The 22,457-nt window shown below is 40.8% G+C and overlaps 1 protein-coding gene across 10 annotated transcripts in view; it reads right to left on the reverse strand.

Annotated features, from left to right (window-relative positions):
* garnl3 (GTPase activating Rap/RanGAP domain like 3) overlaps nucleotides 1-22,457 on the reverse strand; it is a 387,754-nt gene that overhangs the window by 77,158 nt on the left and 288,139 nt on the right. For 6 of the 10 annotated variants that reach the window (XM_048558880.2, XM_048558883.2, XM_048558877.2 and 3 more), the window contains 5 exons: nucleotides 11,148-11,256; nucleotides 8,624-8,669; nucleotides 6,833-6,939; nucleotides 3,210-3,325; nucleotides 1,809-1,841 (listed from right to left, as the gene is read on the reverse strand). In XM_048558880.2, coding sequence (XP_048414837.1) covers nucleotides 1,809-1,841; nucleotides 3,210-3,325; nucleotides 6,833-6,939; nucleotides 8,624-8,669; nucleotides 11,148-11,256 — 411 coding nt within the window. The remainder of the gene's footprint in view (nucleotides 1-1,808; nucleotides 1,842-3,209; nucleotides 3,326-6,832; nucleotides 6,940-8,623; nucleotides 8,670-11,147; nucleotides 11,257-22,457) is intronic. The other 4 variants (XM_048558881.2, XM_048558886.2, XM_048558884.2 and 1 more) reach the window with 1 other exon arrangement.

Consider the following 22,457-nt stretch of genomic DNA (forward strand, 5'->3'; position numbering starts at 1 on the left):
ATTAAATGTTCGCTGGCACATTGCTAGCATTTTATGAGAAATAACATGCCAGAAGCATTTAAAATTTCATTATTCATAATTTTTTTAAAGTATCAGGGCAAAGCTAAAAGATTTCTGATCTGGTGTGATGTTTATCAGCAGAATAGCTTCTATAATACTTTATCACATTTCCCCATGTCTATCTCTTACTGGTATAAAATAACTTTGTTATCAGATGTGCTGCTACAGATGTACAGTAATAGTCCATTTTAATAATTTTCAGATTCTGCTTTCAAATCAATCATAATTTCTTACTATGGTAATTTCAGTAACAATTTGGCTTTCACAGAGTTCCCATACCATCATCACAGAATGCAAACTATTGTTAACTCATTAATTAGTGCATCATTAGCATCAGTCTTAGATAGTTGTCCCTTTAACCTATAGTCACACTTGCATGACGGGATAATATTTGACACTAGATTCACAGCACGTATCAAGAATGTCTGCAGTAGCAAACAATGTAAGAATTTGGACATTCATTCCAAATAGTTTTGTTTAACCTGACAGTGGCAGCTTTCCATCTTGTAAGACAGAGATTGACCCTGTGATAGTCAACTCTGTACTGACATTTAATGCAGCCGATATAAATTATGTCAGAGACAGTCAAAATTAGGATGACCATTTGCAGCAAAGGAGACATTAAAATATTTATAGCTGCAATGAATTTTAGGCCATGATTCATCAAAAAGGCCAAAATAAGCTATATGTATTATTGTTGGACTGTGAATCCAGTTAAAACTCTAAGGATCTCAGTTTGAATCCTACCATGGTAGACGGTGGAATTTGAATTCAACAAAAATCTGGAATTAAGAGTCAAATGATGTCGCTGAATCCACTGTCAATTGTTGATCAAGCCATCTAATTCACTGATGTCCTTTAGAAGTCGAAGCTGCCATCCTTACTTGATCTGGACCACAGATGAGTCTAGACCCACAGCAATGTGACTGCTGCTTAACTACCCTCTGGGCAATTAGAGATGGGCAATAAATACTGGCTTAGCCAGCTATGCCCTTATCCTGTGAGTAAATAAAGAAAAATGGGACAGTAGGATTTCTATAGAGAGTAGCGGGAAGAACTGTTGGTGCACTGACAAGCACACGTACCCAACGCGGTCAAACAACTGCCTATAATGTTTTATTGCTCTTGCAAAGAGGTACAATATGATTGTTAAACATGTTGATGTACTTTCACTCTTCAGTCATGAGTCAACTGCCTGTTGACTTAATTTTTTTTTCCTTTATCCAATGGGTGCCGATTCCACTCATGACAATGATCAATAGTGCTAGTGGCTTGGCTAGGTTTAATCTTATAAACTCAATTTTTCTTCCAGTTAGAGACAGGGTGATGACACATAGTTAATCACTTTCAAAAACCATGCTAAAGTGGCAGATGCAGTTACATGGAACGATGAACATTATTAACATGGACAAAGCAATATTAAACCTTTGAGACAGATTTTGTTTTGCATCAGCAATCTAACATTTAAAGTTTTTCTAATTTTGATGCTCAGTTTAGGGAGGAATGTTAACAGAAATTTTCTGGTGATTCCATCCCATTCAAGTTTCAAATGTTTCAGCCAGAACATGAACCAATGGAATTGTGCACAATTTGAATACTTTTACTGAGTAAATTCGGTCTGAAAGGATTAATATTTGTTTGGCTAGCATTACTTCTGATGCTGTTAGAATACACTAAAATTGTCAGTTTTAGTACAAGAAGTAACACTGATGCATTCGAATGCAAAAGAAAAAGATAAATTATCTCACTGTTATCCAGCCTAGTTGGATTTCATTCATTTCCTAAGGAAGAAATGTGACATAGAAGAGTGGTTCACTGCATTATGCACACATCAGTAACAAAGTTATAGCTAACCCAGGAAGTGAGTGTATTCTTAACATTTGGCATAAAATAAAAATGCTTAACAATGAATTCTCTAAATAATGGCATTATATGATATCATTAATAATTGCAACTGAATAACACTATGCATTGTTTGAAAATCAAATCCTTACAGTCTTAATTTTTCAACTTCAATGTATTATATGTACTTATGTATATTTCGAACCAATTTTTTTTCCCCAATAGTTTGCAATTCATGATAGTACAACTCAAAATCCTTTGCTGTAGCTTTAATTTGTGGTTGTAGTGTTTTCTGTAGTCACTGTATGCTCGCTGTATTGATAGGAAATCTCTTTCAGAAACTTGGACCACGGGAACTGCATGATACTCAAATTATACTGGACAACAATGATAGCAGTCATCTGTTGAACCACAGTGAGTCAGAAGCTAAGGTAAGGTCTGGACTCACTCTATGTGAGACTATCTTTGGGGTACTGCAGCTCGTGTCCACTAAGGCTGTATTAACGACTTGACAGGATGCTGGTACAACATCGTTTATAGGTGTGACATTCTACAACTCTGCACCTTAGACCAACCCTAAACTTACCTTAAAATATAAAGCTAATACTGTCATATTTACTTTCAGATAAGATTTTCCAGTTAAAGTTGTAATAATAATTTCAATTGTTGGCAGAAAACTTTCTAGAAACATAGAAACTAGAAACTTGAGGACCCCATTTTGCCCTTCGAACCTGCTCTGCTATTCAACTCGATCATGGCTGATTCTCTAACTCCTACTATTTCCACACACCCCTTGATGCCTTTAAAAGCTAAAAATTTATCTAGCCCTTTTTTGAATATATTCAGAGAACTGGCCTCCACAGCCTTGTGTGTTTATTATTTATTGATTAGGTGACCAAATCTGATTATCAAGTAGACAACAGCATTAAATATGCGGGGTGACATATCTAGTTTGTCAAATGTCATTTTATACTCACTGTATGTATCGTACAGACATCTACCGTAATTCTAATGGCAACAGGAAAATTAGAAAAATGAAAACTCTTCATAGATACATTTTTCAGCAAATTATTGCCAATACTAATGGCTAGTCATAGTTAGTTCATACTGAAGTTCAGCAAAATATTCTTTCACTGTCGTTGAAAGAAATCAGTTGCATGAACGCAATCCATTTCTGGGCATCAAAGTAAACATGTTCTTGGTTAATTGGATTTTCAAACCTTGCAAATGGTTTAGGTCAATTGGCAGAAGAGAAACTTCTGCCAGGAGTAGGGAATTGGTGTAAAATGCAGCCACAACTACTGTACCTTATGCAAGTCTGGTATGAGATCTTGATACAGAGACCGTATTAACATATCCAAGGTACGCTGACGTTTCTGAGCAAACGTTGGGGTTTCCAGGGTTGCTTTCTCTCCATTTATTACTGAAAATGACACATCAAAGCCAAGCAACGGTGCAGTGAATGCCAACTGTCTCATAGAAAAAGCTGATTTAAAGTTACAACACATCTGGTAGAAATTTCTCCACAATACACTTATCTCACTGGATGAGCCCTTTCTCTACCTTGACTTTTACAATGAGACAAATGCAGAACAGGCGAGAATTTCTGGCCAATAATTTCACATTAGCATGTGCCCTCCTGGAAAGACAGCTTTTAAATGCACCGAACTGTATGTTGTAGTCAAGCTATTTCTAAGCAAGGAAAGCAGCAATAGCACTAATGACGGGGACATTAAACACCTTGATGCTGATTGGAACTAGTGCTGACAGCATAAGGATTCAGTTCTTCCTGGATACGGCACAGTTAATGGGAGCAGCCTCAAAATAAGGCTATACTTGGCCTCATGGTGACCATAGAGGGGGACAATACACCATGAGCATCAGCTGAATGAGTGATCGTGGGGTCATATGATTCAGAGGGAGCAATCAAAAAGGAGAAGAAAAAGTAGCTGGGTGGACAGCAGGGAGAAGGTACATCTCTTAGGAGCCCCATGCAGAATATTGGATGACCGAGAGCCAATGCAAATGATAGTGAAGGTAATGAAAGCCTTCAAGGATGTGGGCCAAGTACAGGCAGGTGGGACTACTTTAGTTTGGGATCATGGTCAGCATGGACAGTGTTGGACTGAAGGGTCTGTGTCTGTGCTGTAATACTCTACGGGTCTGTACAACGGTATTCATGCCACCTGCATTTGTGAGTAAGTTCCTGAGATAATTTAACAATGTATAGGAAACATGATGTCTGCTTTCTTGAATATATGACTGGATGATTCAGTCTGGAAGATGGCACAAAAATTTAAACTAAGCTAAACAGGGAACAGTACATTGGTGAAGTGGTTCAAATCCCTGTCGTGGCAAGTTGTATTTTACTTGTGGAAAAATCATAATCATAGAACAGAATCAATCTTCATGTTTAAATCACTTGACAATGCTTTAAAACTTACAACAACCCAGCAGGAGGAAATTACAAGTAGCAAAGTCACTTCACTAACAAAGTGAAGGCAGTGGAACTGATTATGTCCGTGAGTACTTTAAACCTAAGTACGGTCAATCTGAAATAGCTTGAAGAACTACATATCTGTGGTGGAAAATTCTACCTGGTAACAAAGGGGAGGTGATGGCCTCGCAGTATTATCACTGAGCTGTTAATGCAGGGACCCAGGTAATGTTCTAGGGACTGTGTCTGAATCCCATCACAGCAGACGGTGGAATCTGACCTCATTAAAAATCTGGAATAAGAGTTTAATGATGATGATGAATTCATTGTCAGTTATTGGATCCTCATCTGGTCTGGCCTACACTTGACTCTGGACACAGTAATGTGATTGACGCTTGACTGCCCTCTGGGCAATAAGTGCTAGTCTAGCCAGCGACGCCCTCATCCTGTGAATAAATAGAAAAAAGGATTCTGGGAAGACAGGATCATTCAACACTGCAATGGGTGCTCTCAACTGGCTTGGTACCCCAGCTCTAACCATTGTGCAGTTGATTATTTTTATCTGCATATCTTGCGTTATTCTATAAGTGCGTCTATTAGCTCTGGCTTACAGGTATTCCCAGGTAGAAACAGTTTGAGCAAATGCTCTCATGCTGTGGGTGGCGTTTAGGCACTTCGCTCATTTTGGTGAAGAGACTAAACTAAAGCAAGTGAACTAACCTTCTCAAAACATCCACAGCTTTACTTCTGTTCAGATGTGGGCGGAAGACAGCCAAGCAAGGAGAAACCTGTATCTTGATTTGAGTTTACTGCCTGTGTCAATCAACAGTCTACATGCTGAGGGGAAATATCTGTAAGATGAACTCTAGTTCTTCAATCGGTAGCAGTATTGCAGAGTTACATTTGTAATTTTCCATTTTTATCCTGCAGCCTGATGTAATCCGATGATAGTAGATTTATTGGCCCAGTGGGTTTCCTGCTGCTTTTAAATTAATTAACATTGTGATTCACCCTGCCCATTTTAACCTGGCTTCACTCCTCATAGGGCTGAAATTTAAATGGCACTCCATTATAGCATCAACAATTCCGAAACCACATTCCCACTGAACCAATGACTGATAGACAATATCAGTAACACTTCCTGAAAAGCTGCCATAAGAACATGAAACAATGTCTGAAAAATCAGTCTCTAACTTACACAGCAATTGCTGAGAACCCACAACTTGTTTTTACACAGCACCTTTAGCACAGATCTCCTTTTTGAAAGTGCATCGTACAGAGTGCAAGGGAAATGGACAAGACTCAAGGAGCTTTCTCAGACTGAAAATATCTTAAAACACTTTACCCCGTGCCTCAGTGGTGCTCCAGTTATTCAAATCAAGAAGTCTGTTTGAACAGAGACTCTCAGCAGCAGAAGATTTCTTCAGTGTAGAAACATGGCCTCAACCTCTTCTGTTTTGAGAGATCTCTACAGTAACCATCTCCGCAGACTCCTCGGGCGATCAGGTCTTGCAGATTCGACAGTTACCATGCTTTGAAGACTCCATGGTAACCCAATCTTGCAGCTAGATCAATGGATTGTGCTTTTCTCATGACTCTTGCCTGCTGATTGAGCCTTCATGGAGTCTATCCACTCCTGATTCTCCCCAACATTGGAGTGTCTACACTTACAGTCGGAGCTGCAGGTGCTTGGAGTCTCTCTCATCCCTAGGGTGTCCTTAGACTAAGGATCTCTGGCTGTCTGTGACACTGCAAGCTCTGCTTTTGCCCAAAGGTCTACACTGCGCTGAACACAGTTCTTCAGCACAGCGGTTTCTCCCCTGCTTCTCTTTAAGTCTCGATCACATGTTTCTCTCTCCCTGATGTCAATCTTCATCATTAGCATACCTATTTCCCATTCTACTACAGCTTCTAATGAGAAATCAGACAAACCCATTCCTTCAAAGCTGCCCTTCCTAACCCATGTTTGCATATTCACTAGATTTAAAAATGAGAAATCCTTGAAATAACTTTGCTGACCTGGGAAATTTCAGTCCCTATCTGATTTCTAAATGAAAGAAACCAGAGCTAGAGCAGGACCAATCACTTGCCATTCATTCAGGCGGCTTTTCTGGCATTTTGTGAACATTAAATTGGAAACAGTATACTTTGGGCAATCACGCTGAAATCTAGAGAGCAGGTAAGTAATGAAGACCCAGTTTTATGTAAGAGGAGTAGATTAAGAGAGAGCTTCATCATCAGAGATATTGTGGTTTATGTGAGATCATCCCAGCTTGGATGGAAGGTGCATCCAGGGACAATCAGCAGGCCTAAAGCCCAGTGATAGGAAGGTCATCCTGTATCATAGCATGGCTTTCATTGACTTAGGCTTTTCAAGCACTAAAATTCATTAGAGTTCTAATCATTGCCCCCCCCACCTTTACCCACCTTATAATGGCTTCAGTACAGATCATACAGTGGTGCTCTGAGCATAAGTAGCAATAGCAGACTTACATTTAACTAAAACAAAGTCCCTGAACTCATGATGATCTGTAAACACTGGCGGAGAAGGGAGAGGAGGTCCAAACAATGGGACACTTTCTTCAGAAAATATCTTAAGTCTGTAGAGAAACCAAGATCAGGAGGTATTGTTAGAATTGTGATAGAACACAATATATTGAGACATTTTGGAATGACTGCAACTTGGAAGCCCATACGTTTGTCAGTGGATACATATCCATTAATCTAGATTTTTCATTCCTGCTCCTAATGCCTGTTATTCATGTGGTTTGCTGAATAGCTCATTTAGTTTATTGCTGGCTATCCCAAACTATACCTCAAAATTTAGCTGGCCTGGGTCACTGTGTGGTTTGCCCAGTAGTTCCACTGGCTCTGCTTCAATATGCAGTAAAAAAACATCTTATTACTCTTCTGTATTTTTGATTGTGGGCTGAACTGGAGAAAGTTTTAAAAATTAACAATTGTTGAAAAGGTAACTGTACTTTTAAAAAAAAGCAAATTACCTGACACTGTTAAGTGTGTTTATGCTGCTATTTGTTCAGGCAATGGGAGAAATTAGTGGAGACAAACAGGGGCCAGAGGATATGTACGAAGAGAGATTCAGTCAGCAACAACTGGCTGATTGGTCTGTGCAGTGGTGACCAGTTGTTGATGACAAAGCCTTCTGCCAACCACTGACTTTGTGAATGGTTCCCATGTAGCTAGATAGCCTGGACGTGTAAATGTTTGGTCAGAGGCACTAAAGGAACACCTCAAGCCTGAAGAGATGGGTTTCTTCTCATCAGTTGCTGTAATATATGGCTTCAAATCTGTAAGTATGAAACAGTCACCCTGTGCCTCCTAAAAACAAGTGAAAATACCTGGAGGAAAACAGCTTCTCCAGAAGGTACAAAATCATCTTAGTGAACTCCTGTGGACAAGAACCACTGAACTACTTCCCAGTCTTTCCCTCTAGCCACAGCACCCTTTTTGTGTCTTTCTGTATGTGCTTGTATGGCTTTATTTAATAAATTAGAGTGATATATTGATAGTTCACTGCCCGTCACTGGAATCTATTAATTTTGACAGAAATCTGGTCCACGCTTTCTATCAACTTGAGTCTAAAGGAAAAGAAAATGAGGGAATCTTGCGTACTTTTTATTTAAAAGTCTTTAATTTATTATGACTCACTTAGGAACATTAGAAATAGGAGCAGGAGAAGGCCACATGGCCCAACCAGCCTGTTCCATCAGTCAAGATGATCATGGCTGATCTCTTTGTGGACTCAGCTCCACTCACTGCTCCCCACCCCATCCCACCATACCCCCCCCCCCCACCCCGTTCATCATCACCCTAATTCCTTTACAGTTCAAAAATGTGTCTATCTTTGCCTTAAAAACATTCAGTGAGGTAGCCTCAATTGCTTCACTGGGCAGGGAATTCCACAAATTCATAACAATTTAGGTGAAGAAGTTCCTCCTAATCTCTGTTCTAAATCTTCTCCTCCTCATTTTGAGGCAATGCCCCTTAGTTCCAGTTTCACCTGCCAGTGGAAACAACCTCCCTGCTTCTACCTTATCTGTTCCCTTCATAATTTTATATGTTTCTATAAGATCCCCCATCATTCTCCTAAATCCATGGAATAGCGGGGCTTGGTTCCCAACGTGCTCCCCCAGTGAGGAATCACAGGTGTTACTGCACACTGCCTGACATCCAGCCATAATGTTGTGATCCCCACCTTTTAATTCCCTTTCCCTCAAAATAGAATATAACAAAGACATAAAGGAAGGGAGAGTCTTGACTTACCGATAGCTATCGTTTTGCTTGTTATATCGGACTAAGGCAAAAATATCTGTGGCACAGGCTAAAGAACGAAACACTTTTTCCACCATCAATAATACAAAGTTAGAATTGTTTCACTGGTCTTTCAGTGAGTGATTGTTATATCAACAAAGAATCACAGATAATAACTCAATGTTTATTTCAATTAAACAGTTTATAGATTGTATCGGTGAAGCTATAATTTGACTTTATTAATAAAACCATCTGTGCCCCCACTCTAAGTTCTCAAATCAAGCTATTGACAGGAGAAAATTTTCTGGTTTAATGCAATTTTATTTGAAATGGCACTTTATAACACAATACTGAAGTTAATTAACACAACAGTGAAATACAAAAAGGACTATATAGTTTTTAATAAAATTATGCTTTGAATCTAATGGGCAAGAGGTCATTTAACATGATTTACGGGGGGAGGCAATAGCCTAATAATATTACTGCTGGACTGTTAATCCAGAGACCCAGATAATGTTCTGGGATCCTGGGTTCGAATCCCACCATGGCAGATGGTGGAATTTGGATTCAAATAAATGTCTGGAATTAAGAATCTAACAATGACTGTGAATTCATTGCCAATTGTCAAGGAAAATCCTATCTGTTCACTCATGTCCTTTTGGAAACGAAACTGCCATCCTTACCTGGTCTGATCTATATGTGACTCCAGTCCCACAGCAAAGTGGCTGACCCTTAACTGCCCTCTGGGTAATTAGGGATGGGCAATAAATGCTGCCTGACCAGCGGCACCCTCATCCCAGGAGTGAATAAAGGAAAAAAATATTATTTCTTCGCAAATAAAAGAGTACTATAACATGGCACAGTGCTGGTGGCTTCAATGGTAAATTCTGATTTAAATTGGACAAATAATTCCCTGTCACCCATAACCAATGCAGAATTAACATCAGGGAGATATTTAGAACATTTATTGTTGGTATTTCTTTACTTCTTACGATTATTCTTTTCTTGTAGTTTGAATTCTGGGATGTCTGGATAATGCCAAGCAAGAGAAACTACTTCTTAGATTCACCTTTTAGTCTCTCTCTCTCTCCTTAAGTAGTTGTGTTCTGCTGACACTTTGCAGTGCATTTCCTGTATTACTGTGTTTTCGCACTGCAGTGGAGGAGCGTCATAAAAAGTAAGGGAAAACCAAATCTAAAAATTTGGTAAATTCAAAGTGCACTGCACAGCTGCGCACCTTGAAATCAGTTGCACAAGCTGTGTGTAATAGTTTTCAATGCTGCAGCAGGTGGGTACGGTTATCATGTGATAGAAACACAGTAAAGGTACATTGTCAGATGTGGCAGGATACATTGTAGAAGAGGTCAAAGAGTGCAGGAGGAAATTTATTGCAAGAAAGAGGTGATGGTCTCATGCAGCAGAGTTAAAAAAAACAGAAAATTTCAAGAAACGGCGAGTTCCTCAATTGCAACAGCAGAACGTCCGCAACAAAGAGAGAACACAAAATCAGCCCGGAGTAGTGGAGTTGATTCTTAACTGTTCTAGCAAGCCACACAGTTTTGTACCAAATAGCGATGGGCAACAAAAGCTGGCCTTGCCAGTGGCACCTATATCTTATGATGGATTGTTTTAAAAATCCAACAGCTAATACTATGTAGATTAGACAGAGAAATGCAGCTTTAGCTATAAAACACAGTGGAATGCTCATGTTAAAAAGGGTGAAGGTTATGGTAATAAGCCATTACTGTTCAAACAGAAACAAGGATATCTCAACATTTCAGTTTCTGATCAAACGTTAATGCCTCATCCCATAAAAAGAAAGCCAGAAACTCCACCTGTAATTTATGATTAAAGTAGGAGGTGGAGCAAAGGGTGAAGGCATTGCACGTTGAGTAGCAAAATGCCTTTTATTTATCAGAGCAGGTGAGGAGGTTCTTGCAGAGGCCCAACTACACACCGTACACACTAACTTCGTATTTCCAGGATTCAATGTGATTTATTGAAAAGGTATTGGAGAAGTTGGGTCACAGTACCCGTGATATGTACACTGAGAAACCACACACTTGACAAATAGTCAGGAATTTCCCAAATGGACATGCCACGTGTGACCTCAGGCTACACTAAAGCACAGGAGTCAAGAAACATGCAATCGATGTTTGTGTACTTTACGAAGAAACAGATTTGGGCTCGTGAACTGGTGTTTTTGCTGAAACTGGGTCATTTGACTATTTTGTGTGCCCAACTTACAAACCCAATTCCTTGGCATGGAAATTGTCAGCCATTCCAAGGTCTGATGCAAATTGAAGCTGCAGATGTACAGCTCAATGCAAAATAAAAACAGTAACATCATGGACAAAGCTTTTGAGAAAACAGGCTTAAAAGTGAAGTCTCCCATAGTAGACAGGTCATGATTGAGTGGGAGGTGAAGGATGTTGAAATGAAGGAGAGAATAATCTGTAGCAGGCACAAATCTTTTAACCGAAGCCTCACAGGCTTTGTCGAGTAAGCATATTGGAAACACAAGGGAAGAGGATACGTGTGAAGTGGGAACGGATCATGGATGGTTTGAAAGACGGTGATGATTCCTCTCCTTCTTGGAATACAATGGTTACAATGTCATTCCCAATATGGCGTTTCCTTTCCACCTGGAAAACAAAGAGAACAGATGTCATCATTCAATAACACAAAGAATTGTGGACAACGGCGATCTGAAATGAAAATGCAGAAATTGCTGGAGAAACTCAACTGGTCTGGCAACATCTGTGAAGAGAAAGCAACGTTAATGTTTCAATCCAGTGACCCTTCTGATTAAGCGTCTCCAGCAATTTCTGGTTTTGATTGTTTCAGATGTCATCCTTTAGGCCTCTTAGCATGGCTCACTACTGAAACTTTCCCTTCTTTACAAACCTTGATTTGTCTAAGGTACCTATTTTCACCAGATTGGAACACCAGGAAGATTTGAGGTGTCAGATGGTTTCTTTGCTGAAATAAGCATCTGAAACATCTGGCAATGTCTGTATCCAACCATTTTAATTGACATTACACAGCTTACCTGCTGAGTTAATATTTAGTCAGGTCTGTAAAGTTTACAGCTCCATAATACTTGGAACCTAATCAGAGATGAAGCTTAATTACTCTAAGCTCCAAGGACACTAAACTCCTGCTCCAGTCTATGTGTGAGCTAAAAAGCATGGGCAGATTTCCACAACATCCCTTCATAGCCATGCTTGGAAAATACATTGCAATTTATTACCAACAGCTCCAGTCTATAACGCATCAATCCCAATCTATAACACACCAATAAAGACACTGATCAAGGTTATATTAACTCAAGGAATCCACAGTCTGTATCAATTTTTATTGGGAGCACTTTTACTGGGGAAGTGCTACCAGGCTCTTGCAGTTGCAGACAGGATTCTGGGGGAGTGGTGGGGAGAGAAAGGGGATGATGGATGAGCAAATTTAAGATTGCTTTGGCCAATGTGCAGATATTGTGGAATATCTATGAGATTTTGTGCTGCTTCCTGGATAATGTAGCCCATTAACTAATTAACTGGCAATAGGCCATCGAGGAGGTCACAGTTTCTGACTGTCTTCCCCTGTTCAGCGACCATGTGGTATCACGGTGTCCTTGGAGAGGGAGGGCACAGTGTGCACCGACAGCCTTTACACCTTTAGCCAGAGGCCTCTACCATGCAGTGCATTCTCTCTCCTCCATCTCCATTTTAAGTTAGTCCCATCACTCTCTTCCTATCCTCCCTTTATTTCTGTTACTGTTGCCTTGCTCCTGGTCGGCAGTGCTTTTAATTTGTTGCTTGTTTTAATTTGTTAACTGGATAATTTGGTAGTTGATGTACAAAAGCAAAAGTCCAGGTTCTGCCCTTGAGGTAGAATCGGTTTCAGAACAGGGAAATAGCCCAGAAGGGAAAGATGGAAACAGAGTGTTTGTGCTAAGTATTGATTTACAACCAAAGCCTTATAAATCTCTGAAAGTCTTTGCTGCCTAATTCAACACACAGTTTCAGTTTTTAAACAGCTCCTGCCTTCTGTGAAGATCATATAATTATATTTTTATGTATTTTTGATCATTAAATAAATTCAAAAAGGACTACTTTGAAACTAACACATTTTTAAAAACAAGTTACTGAAACTTATTGTAAGTGGTGTTTACACTGTTGATTTTTTCAAGCAATCAGGAAGGCTGTTTGTTGATGAGTCAACATAAGTGTGTGTGTATAGCATGAGATTCAGCCAGCAACCAGTGGCTGATCAGTTTGTAGAGTTGTGACCAGTTGCGCTGGATGCCAAACACCTTCACGTAACAACAGCTATCTGATTGGCTCCTGGGGTAGCTGAACAGCTTGTGGGTGTGAACAATGCTGGCAGAAGCCTTCTCACTACTGCAAGGGCTTGATGGTGTGTCTTTCTCCAGTAAAGTATCTAAAGCAAGAGGACAGCCAGTTTATTTTCCTTCACTGATTGCTGTAAGTTACAGCCTTTAAGGAGTAACTAAGAGTCTTTGCAGCTCATTACTAATTGCTGGTGCCTCCTGTGAAAACTGAAAATAGCCCGGAGAAAAGAGATCAAGGACCGGAAAATCCTGGCGATTAAACGGATCAATGAGATCAGCTATGATCACATTTAATGGCAAAGCAAGCTTGTGAACTGAATTGCCTACTCCTGCTGTCAGTTCTTCCGTCCTTATCTCGGCAAACTCCGTGGACCAGTACCACTGAAATACTGCCTCAGATATTTTTTCTGTCCATTCATAACATCAATGACTTTTTCTCTGTCTGCGTGTTACAGGCAGAGGAATTTATAAGGAGATTGTAATTTCACCTAGTACTTATATATTGACTGATCCTAGTTGTATACCAATGGTTAGAATCTAGTCATTTGTAATAAATAGCAGTTCTTGCTAAGTATAGAAATCGGTCCATGTTTTCTGCGTACCTGAATTAGCTTGGCAAGTAAACCGACGACTTTTCATTCTTTACAAAAATGTTTACCTTTTTGACAACTCCGGGAATAGCAGGACTTGATATCAAGTGCATTATTCCAGTGAGGCATGACAGTCCTCACACTGCTCACCAGCTCTGATTGAATGGTGATCCTGCAGGTAGGTTGTTAACTGACTGACTTCCAGAGGGTGAATCAGGGGGTGTATTGCTACTGCAAATGGGGATAGCACTCAAATATGGTCATGACTTTCTCAGGCCCGAACTTTGTGCCAACTGTAACTGCTTTGGTAACAGTGTGTGTGCAACGGCATGCGAGGTTCCAGGAAATAAATGGGAATGCCTAAGGAATGACTCAAATCCCTCAGACCTTAGCTTCCCAGAATTGCCGCACCATAGCAGTGTCATTCATCACAGATATGCAGGTTTCAGGAGGCTACAAGGGGGTGGAGGGAGTGAATAGTGGAAAGTGGGAGGCCATAAAAGGGGGGAAAAGAAGCAAACTTCAGGTGTATGAAGTGGTGAGAGGGAGGTTGCAAACAGGATAGAATAGTTTTAAACCAGTCTCTAAGGAAATTTTCAGTTAGCTGGATGCCAGGAGAGCATTAAATCAAAGTAAAATTGCTAGTTTAAGGTTGCATAAATTCAGAAACTGCTAATGAGGAAAAATGTAATTGATACTACTGTAATGAGTGCCAATTATTAAATTTAAATTTAAAGAGATTAAAAAACCCTGATTAAAAAATTTCAGCTTTATATGTATGCAACATTAAGTGCATATATTGCTGTGATCCTACTGGGCTGAGGAAGTCATGCTTTGGGAGATGACCTTTTTGATGTAGAAGAGCATGTTATTTATTCTTAAGAAACACTTTTATTGTTAATTTATGCCTCTTGCATTGTTCAAATTTAAGTAATGGCTTTGTCTGTGGAATGAAAGTTTTCCTTATGCTAATATTAATAAATGGCTAATAACTGTCAAGGATATTGATGAATTTTTCCAGTTCTGCTCCCATACGTTGACATGTTATCACAGAAGACAACACTATAACATGATCTAATGAATGAGGGTTAGTGAGGCTAATGCTCTGGGAACACTGGTTCAAATTCTACCACGGCAGCTGTAAAAAAACTAACACATCTGGAATCGAAATCTCATCTCTGTAATAGTGACAATGACAACTATCAGCAATTATGGTGCTGGCTGCTTAGTTCGGATAACTAGTGCCTGGTGCTAATAATACCATGGTTATGAGTTCAATCCCCCATTGGTCACTGTTGCTGGTTTTGACGAAGGAGATAAGTTGAACTCCAGGGTATATGGGGGTAGGGCAGGATTAGGGTGTGGAGTTTTATGGTCATAATAAATGGGGTAGCTCAAGGAGTCAAATGACCTACTCAAATGGCCAAATAACTTATCTCCCAAGTTTCTATGTAATAAGAACAAATGAAAATCAAAAAGTAACCCTTGAGGAAAGTCTCAAAAAGAGCATTAAAACAAAACAAAATAAATCCCTGGTTTCTACACTGATTCGTTTCTCCCTGGTTCTAGTAGCATGTAAGATTTGTTATGAGTTCGTTTTCTCTTGTGATCACCTGATCATTGCCCTCTTAGGAAATTCAGTGTTAGAGGCCATTGCTAAATAATGGAGGCTGGATGGTTCATTACAATGTGTGATGGGCTGGTTTCTCTACAGCTCTCCATGTGAAAGTTTGAGTTTGGAGACAATGCGTCTGGGATTTGATAAGTCCACAAAAGCTGTGAATTCTACAGACTTTTTTTTACCCCCAGCATGTCCATTCAGGCAAAAGACACTCACACAGGATAATTTAATGTAGAACTTTCCAGACACACAAAGTAATTTTGAGTCTCAAAATTCACCTGGCTCTGGGAGGCCACTTTCACCACTTTTTAGTCTAGTCCTTTTAAATCTAAGCTATGATCTTAAGCCCAGAAGTGCATAAAGTTATTGCTTTATACAAAACATGAAATAACAGTAGTGATTGTAATGAGGTCAGGTGGGTGGACCCCATATAATATGAGTTCCCTGATTGGGACTGTTAATCTGGTCCAATCAGGGAGCCCTGGCTGAAAGATTAAAAATCAGAGTGTGAGACATCATTTTCACTCTGAGGGAGCTGTATCAGTGTCAAGGACTTTCCCCACATATAAATAAAGGGTGACTTCGTGATGGGATAGCGGGTTTTTTGGAGTTTACTTCAGTTATAGGAATGACAGAGAGAGAGAGCCTGTTAATCTGGGAGGCACTCAGTTTTGGAACTGGAATGGCAATTTTTAAAAAGGCGAAATGTACTTTTTACATATGCATTTAAATTCTCCTCAGAGTCACCATGTCTGAGGGAATAGTAGGATGTTCCAATTCATTCTTAATTCAAATATATTCAAGCCTAAATTTGAAGCTCAGTTTTGAGCTTCTCTGTGGCATTTCTCAACTCTACAAACTCAATCATTTCGGCATCTGCTGCTTTCTCAAAGAAGTCTTCAGTGGATCTATAGATTGCTGAGGATACCCAATTGTAGACTTTACGCAGATTGATAATGTGTGAATGTTAATATTAGCTGAGTCCAGATTGGTGTTAGGGTCCTCCTTCTCTCTGGATAGGCTTTTGCCTACTGCTGGCAATCACTGTTGCATCTCAGTGATGAGTTCAGTGAAACAAACAGATAAACTGATGCTTTCTTTACCTTTCTTAACAAAATGAAACCATTTTCAACATTGAGCTGAGCACTGTCAATTCCTGATTTCATGTGGACCCTGTAATATCTCAGAGTTATATAGAGTCAGACAGCACAGAAACTGACCCTCAAGTCCTACTTGTCGGTGCCAACCAGATATCTGAATCTGGCCTAGTCCCATTTGTCAGCATTTAGCCCAAATCCTTCTAAACCCTTCCTATTCATGTACTTATCCAAATGTCTTTTGAATGTTAGTAAAAGTGCTTCCTCAGGAAGTACATTCCACACACAAACCGCCCTCTGTGTAAAAAATTTGCCCTGCATTTTTTTTTCCAATCTCTCTCCTCTCACCTTAAAACTGTGACCCCAAGTCTTGAAATCCCCCATCCCAGGGAAATGGTAACTACCATTAGCTCCATTTATATCCCCTCATTATTTTATCAATTTCTATCAGGTCATCTCTCAATCATGATGAAGCTGTGTAGCAGTCAGAACTGAAGGCTGACTGTACACTTACAGCAAAACAACTTCTATCTATTAAATACCTTTAATGGCGCAAAAAAGTGCTTCTTAGGAGCATTACAGAAAAATGACACCAAGGCACAGAAGAGATATGACATCCAGTGGACAAAAGCTCGGTCAAAGAAAGATTTTAAGGAGCATCTTGAAGGGGAAGACGAGCTAGAGAGATGGAGACATGAAGGCAGAACTTGGGGGCTAGGCAACTGAAGGTGCAGCCACCAAAGATACAGTGATTAAGGATACTCAAGGGACCTGGATTAGAGAAGGGCAGATACATTAGAGGGTGGTGACACAGGAGAAGTTAAAGAGAGATGGACAGGTGAGGCCACGGTGAGATTTGTGAAGAAGGATGAGACTTCTAAAATCAAGATATGTTTGCCTGGGAGCAGCCAGCAAGCACAGGTAAGACAGGAGAGCGGGACTTGGTGTCCTGATCCCGAATCATCCAACCATCAGTCTGGTGAGAAAAATCCACACAGGTATCTTTACTGCAGCTCGACTCCTCATCCCAGTAATGAGAGAATAAAGCCTCTTTGAGTTGAGGCAACATGATAATCAATTCTGTTTTCAATTTACTCTGGCCGTTATGTGTTAGAATTAAAATGATCCGATAGGAATTTTTTTTTAGTCGTTCTCATGATCATTTTGTTTCCTGTTTCAATGATGTGCTGTTAACTTTGAGGGGAGATTCTTAAAACCACCACCAATAAGTGAGGGTAGGGGCAGACACTAGAGGAAGGACCTCTACAAAACCTATACCATGAGATTAGAATTCTGACCAACAACGATGGGAAGCTGTTGGGATTGCTCTACTGATGTTTACTGACAATAAAGCTTTTATGATAGCCTGTGAGTAGGTTGAATAAGATAAACTTTCAGTTACAATATCATCCAATCACTTTGTATTGATGGCATTGTGGGAGCCGTTTTAAATGCAAACCTACATTAGACTGCTCAGCACATTTCAGGAAAATGTAATGTATTACTGTGGGAACAAGAAGAGCAGCTGGAGTTGTCAAGTCAGAGTTAATACAATAGAAGCATTGGGAAGCTCGCAGGCAGGCACATGTATGGGTGAGAGAACTACTGGAAGGTTTGGTTTAATTAATTAGGTACAATAGTGAGGTACACACACACAACACAACAGAAAATGGACTGCTTGAACAGGAATGAGCATCCAGTTTAAGGCAGAATTACCTGTCCGCTATTTGGCAGCATTCTGGGAGAGGCGCAGGCCAGCCTGGTTAAAGCCTGAACTTTATCAACAGAGTGTTGAAGAAGTTAACTCACAGGACTCATTGACTTGAGAATCCATGTCAATGATCTAAGTGTAAAGCCACTGAACAGGGCGATACAAAATACAACTCTGACAAGCAGGAAAAGGATGGCACTGAGCGAGGGACCTTGGTTCAATTCCAACCTCAGGTGACTGACAGTCTGGAGTTAGCGCAGTCTCCACGTATCTGTGTGGGTTTCTTCTGCGTGCTCCGGTTTCCTCCCACAGTCCAAAGATGTGCAGGATAGGTGGATTGGCCATGCTACATTACCCTGTAGTGTCCAGTGATGTGTGGGCTAGGTGGGTTACCCATGGGAAATGCAGGGTTAGGGGGTCTGAATGGAATGCTGTTCAGAGACTCGGTGCAGACATGATGGCCTGAATGGTATCTTTCCCTACTATGGGCTCTCTATGACAAGCCAGTTCCACTCCCTTGTGACAGCTGATGCTCCCTGGCTAAACACGTAACCAGCCCCCTTCCACATCTTCGTAATCATCCACAAAGAGTAGAACGTGAGCAGCAAAATTCAGGGTGTTCTACTCACAAAGGGAGCCTGGAACCAAATACCACACCCAAGTTCCTCATGTTTAAAAACAAACTGCATTCATATAGCACTTTGCATGTCACTAAGCATTCCATATCATGTTCCAGTTGTAGGAGTGTAGTCACTGTTGAAATATAGGACATATGGAAATCAACTCACTCACAGCAAACTCCCACAAACAACAATGTGAAAATGAAGAGGAATGCTGTTTCTTGTCATGTTGTTTCCAGGAGCAGTTCTGCCCAGAACTTCAGCATAACTCTCCAGATCCTTAAACAGAATGTGCCCTGGGATTGTTACATACCCCCGCACTGGCAGGGCTTGAATACCTCATCTGAAGAAGGGCCCCTCTGATGGTGTGGTGCTCCTTCAGTGCTGTCCCTCTGACAGTGCAGCACTCCCTCTGCACTGTCCATTTGACAGTGTGGGGCTCCCTCTGTACTGTCCCTCTGACAGTACGGCGCCCCCTCAGTACTGTTCCTCTGACAGTGTGGTTCTTTCTCAGTACTGCCCCTCTGACAGGGCGGCACTCTCTCTGACAGGGTGGTGCTCTCTCTGTACTATCCCTCTGACAGGGTGTGCCCCCTCAGTACTGTCCCTCTGACAGTGCAGTGCTCCCTCTGTGCTGTCCCTCTGACAGGGTGGCGCTCCCTCCGTACTGTCCCTCTGACAGGGTGGTGCTCTCTCTGTACTGTCCCTCTGACAGGGTGTGCCCCCTCAGTACTGTCCCTCTGACAGTGCAGTGCTCCCTCTGTGCTGTCCCTCTGACAGGGTGGCGCTCCCTCCGTACTGTCCCTCTGACAGGGTGGCGCTCCCTCTGTACTGCATTGCAGGGTCAGCCTTGAATGTTGTGCTCAATCTCAGGAGTGGGATCTCAAACTGTAACATTCTGACTCATAGAAAATAGAGCTAACTCACAGCTGACGTACATTTTGTAGATTTTAACAAAAACCAAGTCAAACACTAATCTTTCAATTCGTGCCAACGTTTCATGCCCCTTCTAGGTGACATCTTCTGCGCTGTGCAGCCTCCACTGAAGCACTGCTGTTCTGTTCTGTTCTGAGTTTATACAGTCCGGTCAATTACGGTGGGAGGTTCGGTTTCTGGTTTTGCACCATAGTGGTATGTAGATGGGGTCCAAGATGGGTTCAACACATTTGCTTATCGCACCAGTTGAAAACCAGGCCTCCAGGAACTCTAGTGCTTGTCTTTGTTTTGCATGCCCTAGTACTGTTACATTGTCCCAGTTAAACTGATGCCCTTTTTTGGGCATTTCTGAAGAAGGGTCCCGACCGCAAGCATCAACTTTCCTGTTCCTCTGATGCTGCCTGGCCTGCTGTGTTCCTCCAGCTCCAGACTGTGTTATCTTTAACACCTATACAAAATCTCTGCATGAAAACCGTAATAGTTTCATCTGCCAATGCCTGGAAGTAAACAACACCATGAAGATGTTGTACGCCTCAACACTCTGGCCACACTACCCTATATTAGAAACATATTGGAACTGACTACAAGACTCCTACAACCTCTTGGAATAAGGATAGCACACAAACCAACAGCCACACTTTTCAAGCTACTCTCAAAGATGGAAGACTCCACACTCACTATAAGCAGGACAAATGTGACACATAAAATACCACGCAGCAACTGCAAGAAACACTACACAGGACAGACGGACAGGAAACTCGCCACCAGGATACACGAATACTAACTCGCAGCAAAACAGCACGACCAACCCGCCCTCATTTCCATTCACTCCAATATTGAAGGGCATCCGTTTAACTGGGACAAGGTAACAGTACTAGGACAAACAAAACAAAAAGACAAGGACAAGAATTCCTAGAAACCTGGCTTTCAATGGCTGGCACCACTATCAAACATGTTGGAATAGACCTCATCCACATACCACTATGGACCAAAACTGGAAACAGAACTACCCACCAAAACAGAGCGGACTGTACACATTCAGAACCGAACAGAACAACAGCTTCAATGTAGTCCAGACAGCACTGAAGTTGTCACCAAGCAGGAAGGTTTGCACAAAAAACAGTCAGCTCAGTGAACCAACCTACCACTACAGAACAACAGAAATGCTCACAGCTTGATACGAATTACCATAACTCATTTCAGTAGAATGGATGACATGAGACACATGGCACCAAAAAGCTGTTGGCTCAGATATTTGGATTGTTAGGCCACAAAGATATTCGTACAGATCTGTCGCATTATCAGAATTCACAGATCATTGCTATATAGATATTAAAATTCACTATTGCTCAGGATACTATTGCTCAAGCTAAGCTATGTTTATATGTGGCTGAAAACTGGATGAACACTAGATTAGGAGTGTTAATTTCACACAGCTGGTAACAATGCCAAGGATAAACATATTGGATTTTCTGACTGAGCTAGGAAAGAAGGGAGGCTTCTTGATTGTAGAGATCAGGGATGTAAATATGCCAGGTGGAACAGGGTCAGGAGATTCATTTATTTCAGTGCAGGCTTGGCTAATCCAGGAAGCTTGCTTTGGTGTTGCCGCCAATTAAGCGAGACCTATACACTGGGAGCCATCAATACTAGTAGAAGTATGCAACAGTAAATCTCCAAATTCATTGCCCATGACCAGGAGGACTCTTCCAGATCTGTGCAAGTGAACATGGCCATGGTAATTTTCATAATGAAGAACAGAGAGTGGTGATGAATGGAGAACGAGCTATCACTAATCAGGAAGCAGTATACTGGGTCAAACAAACACTTCTGTGGAATAAAAGAAACAATGAGAAAGAAGTCAGCAATAGACTCAGACAGTCACTCCTTCAAACAGCCAAGAATGTTAGCCTTCTAAAGGGAATGCATTGCTAATTGAGAATGGTGCACAATTATAAAAGGAAAATACAATGGAGAAAACCCTCAGCATCCACAGTAAAACAACAGATGTCCTTACATAGTCCAACATCTAATGAACCAATAATCTTGATAAGGGAGACATCACAGAACATTTGACAAAACTACACAACATAGGAAATTAAAATCTAATCCCTTGTCTGTATTTTTCTGCAAATCTATATTGTTAATGATAACTCCTATTGACTCTGTCAGCTTACCAGGCAAAATAATGAAAAAGAAAGTAATGGAATAGCAATGACAACTGCGGGCAAAAGGAAAAGGTCAGATATGAATTGGGAACTGTCAAAAGCAAGGGTTCCAGCAAAATAAATTACTAGCAGGGCACTAGACAGAATTGGAGACTCCCTGACTGACAAGAAACTTGAAAAGTAGCATCAAAAATAATGATACAAACTAAAAATGGTAGAAGTCCAAGAAAAAATAGAAAATTCTGAGAATACACAGCAAGACCATCAATATCTCTAAAAAGAACAAAAGTAGTTGGTATGTTTGATACACCATTCATCAGGACTGGCTGGAAATGATTGACTTTAAAATGACCTCCCTTCATTTAAAATCAATCCATGGCTTTGTCCCTCCTCACCCCTGGAATACACATAATGTTGCCAGATATCTGCATTCCTCTAATTCTGGACTCATGTGCACTCCCAGTTATAACTACTTCACCACTGGTGGCTATCCACTTAGTCACCAGGTCCCAAGTTCTGAAGTTCCCGCCTACACCTCTATATGTATCAACCTCACTTTCGCCCTTGAACACACTTCATCATACCTACCACTTTGACCGAGGTTTTGGTTATCTGGCTTAATATTTCCTACTGTGCTTTGTATTGTGCCTCTGATGTGCTTTGAGATGGTTCATTACAACAAAGGCGCAAAATATAAACATATTTATTCACTCAGGGGGCTGAATATTTTTGGCTGGCCAGCATTTATTGTC

This window comes from Stegostoma tigrinum, chromosome 29 (genome assembly GCF_030684315.1).
Source record: "Stegostoma tigrinum isolate sSteTig4 chromosome 29, sSteTig4.hap1, whole genome shotgun sequence".
Taxonomy (NCBI): domain Eukaryota; kingdom Metazoa; phylum Chordata; class Chondrichthyes; order Orectolobiformes; family Stegostomatidae; genus Stegostoma; species Stegostoma tigrinum.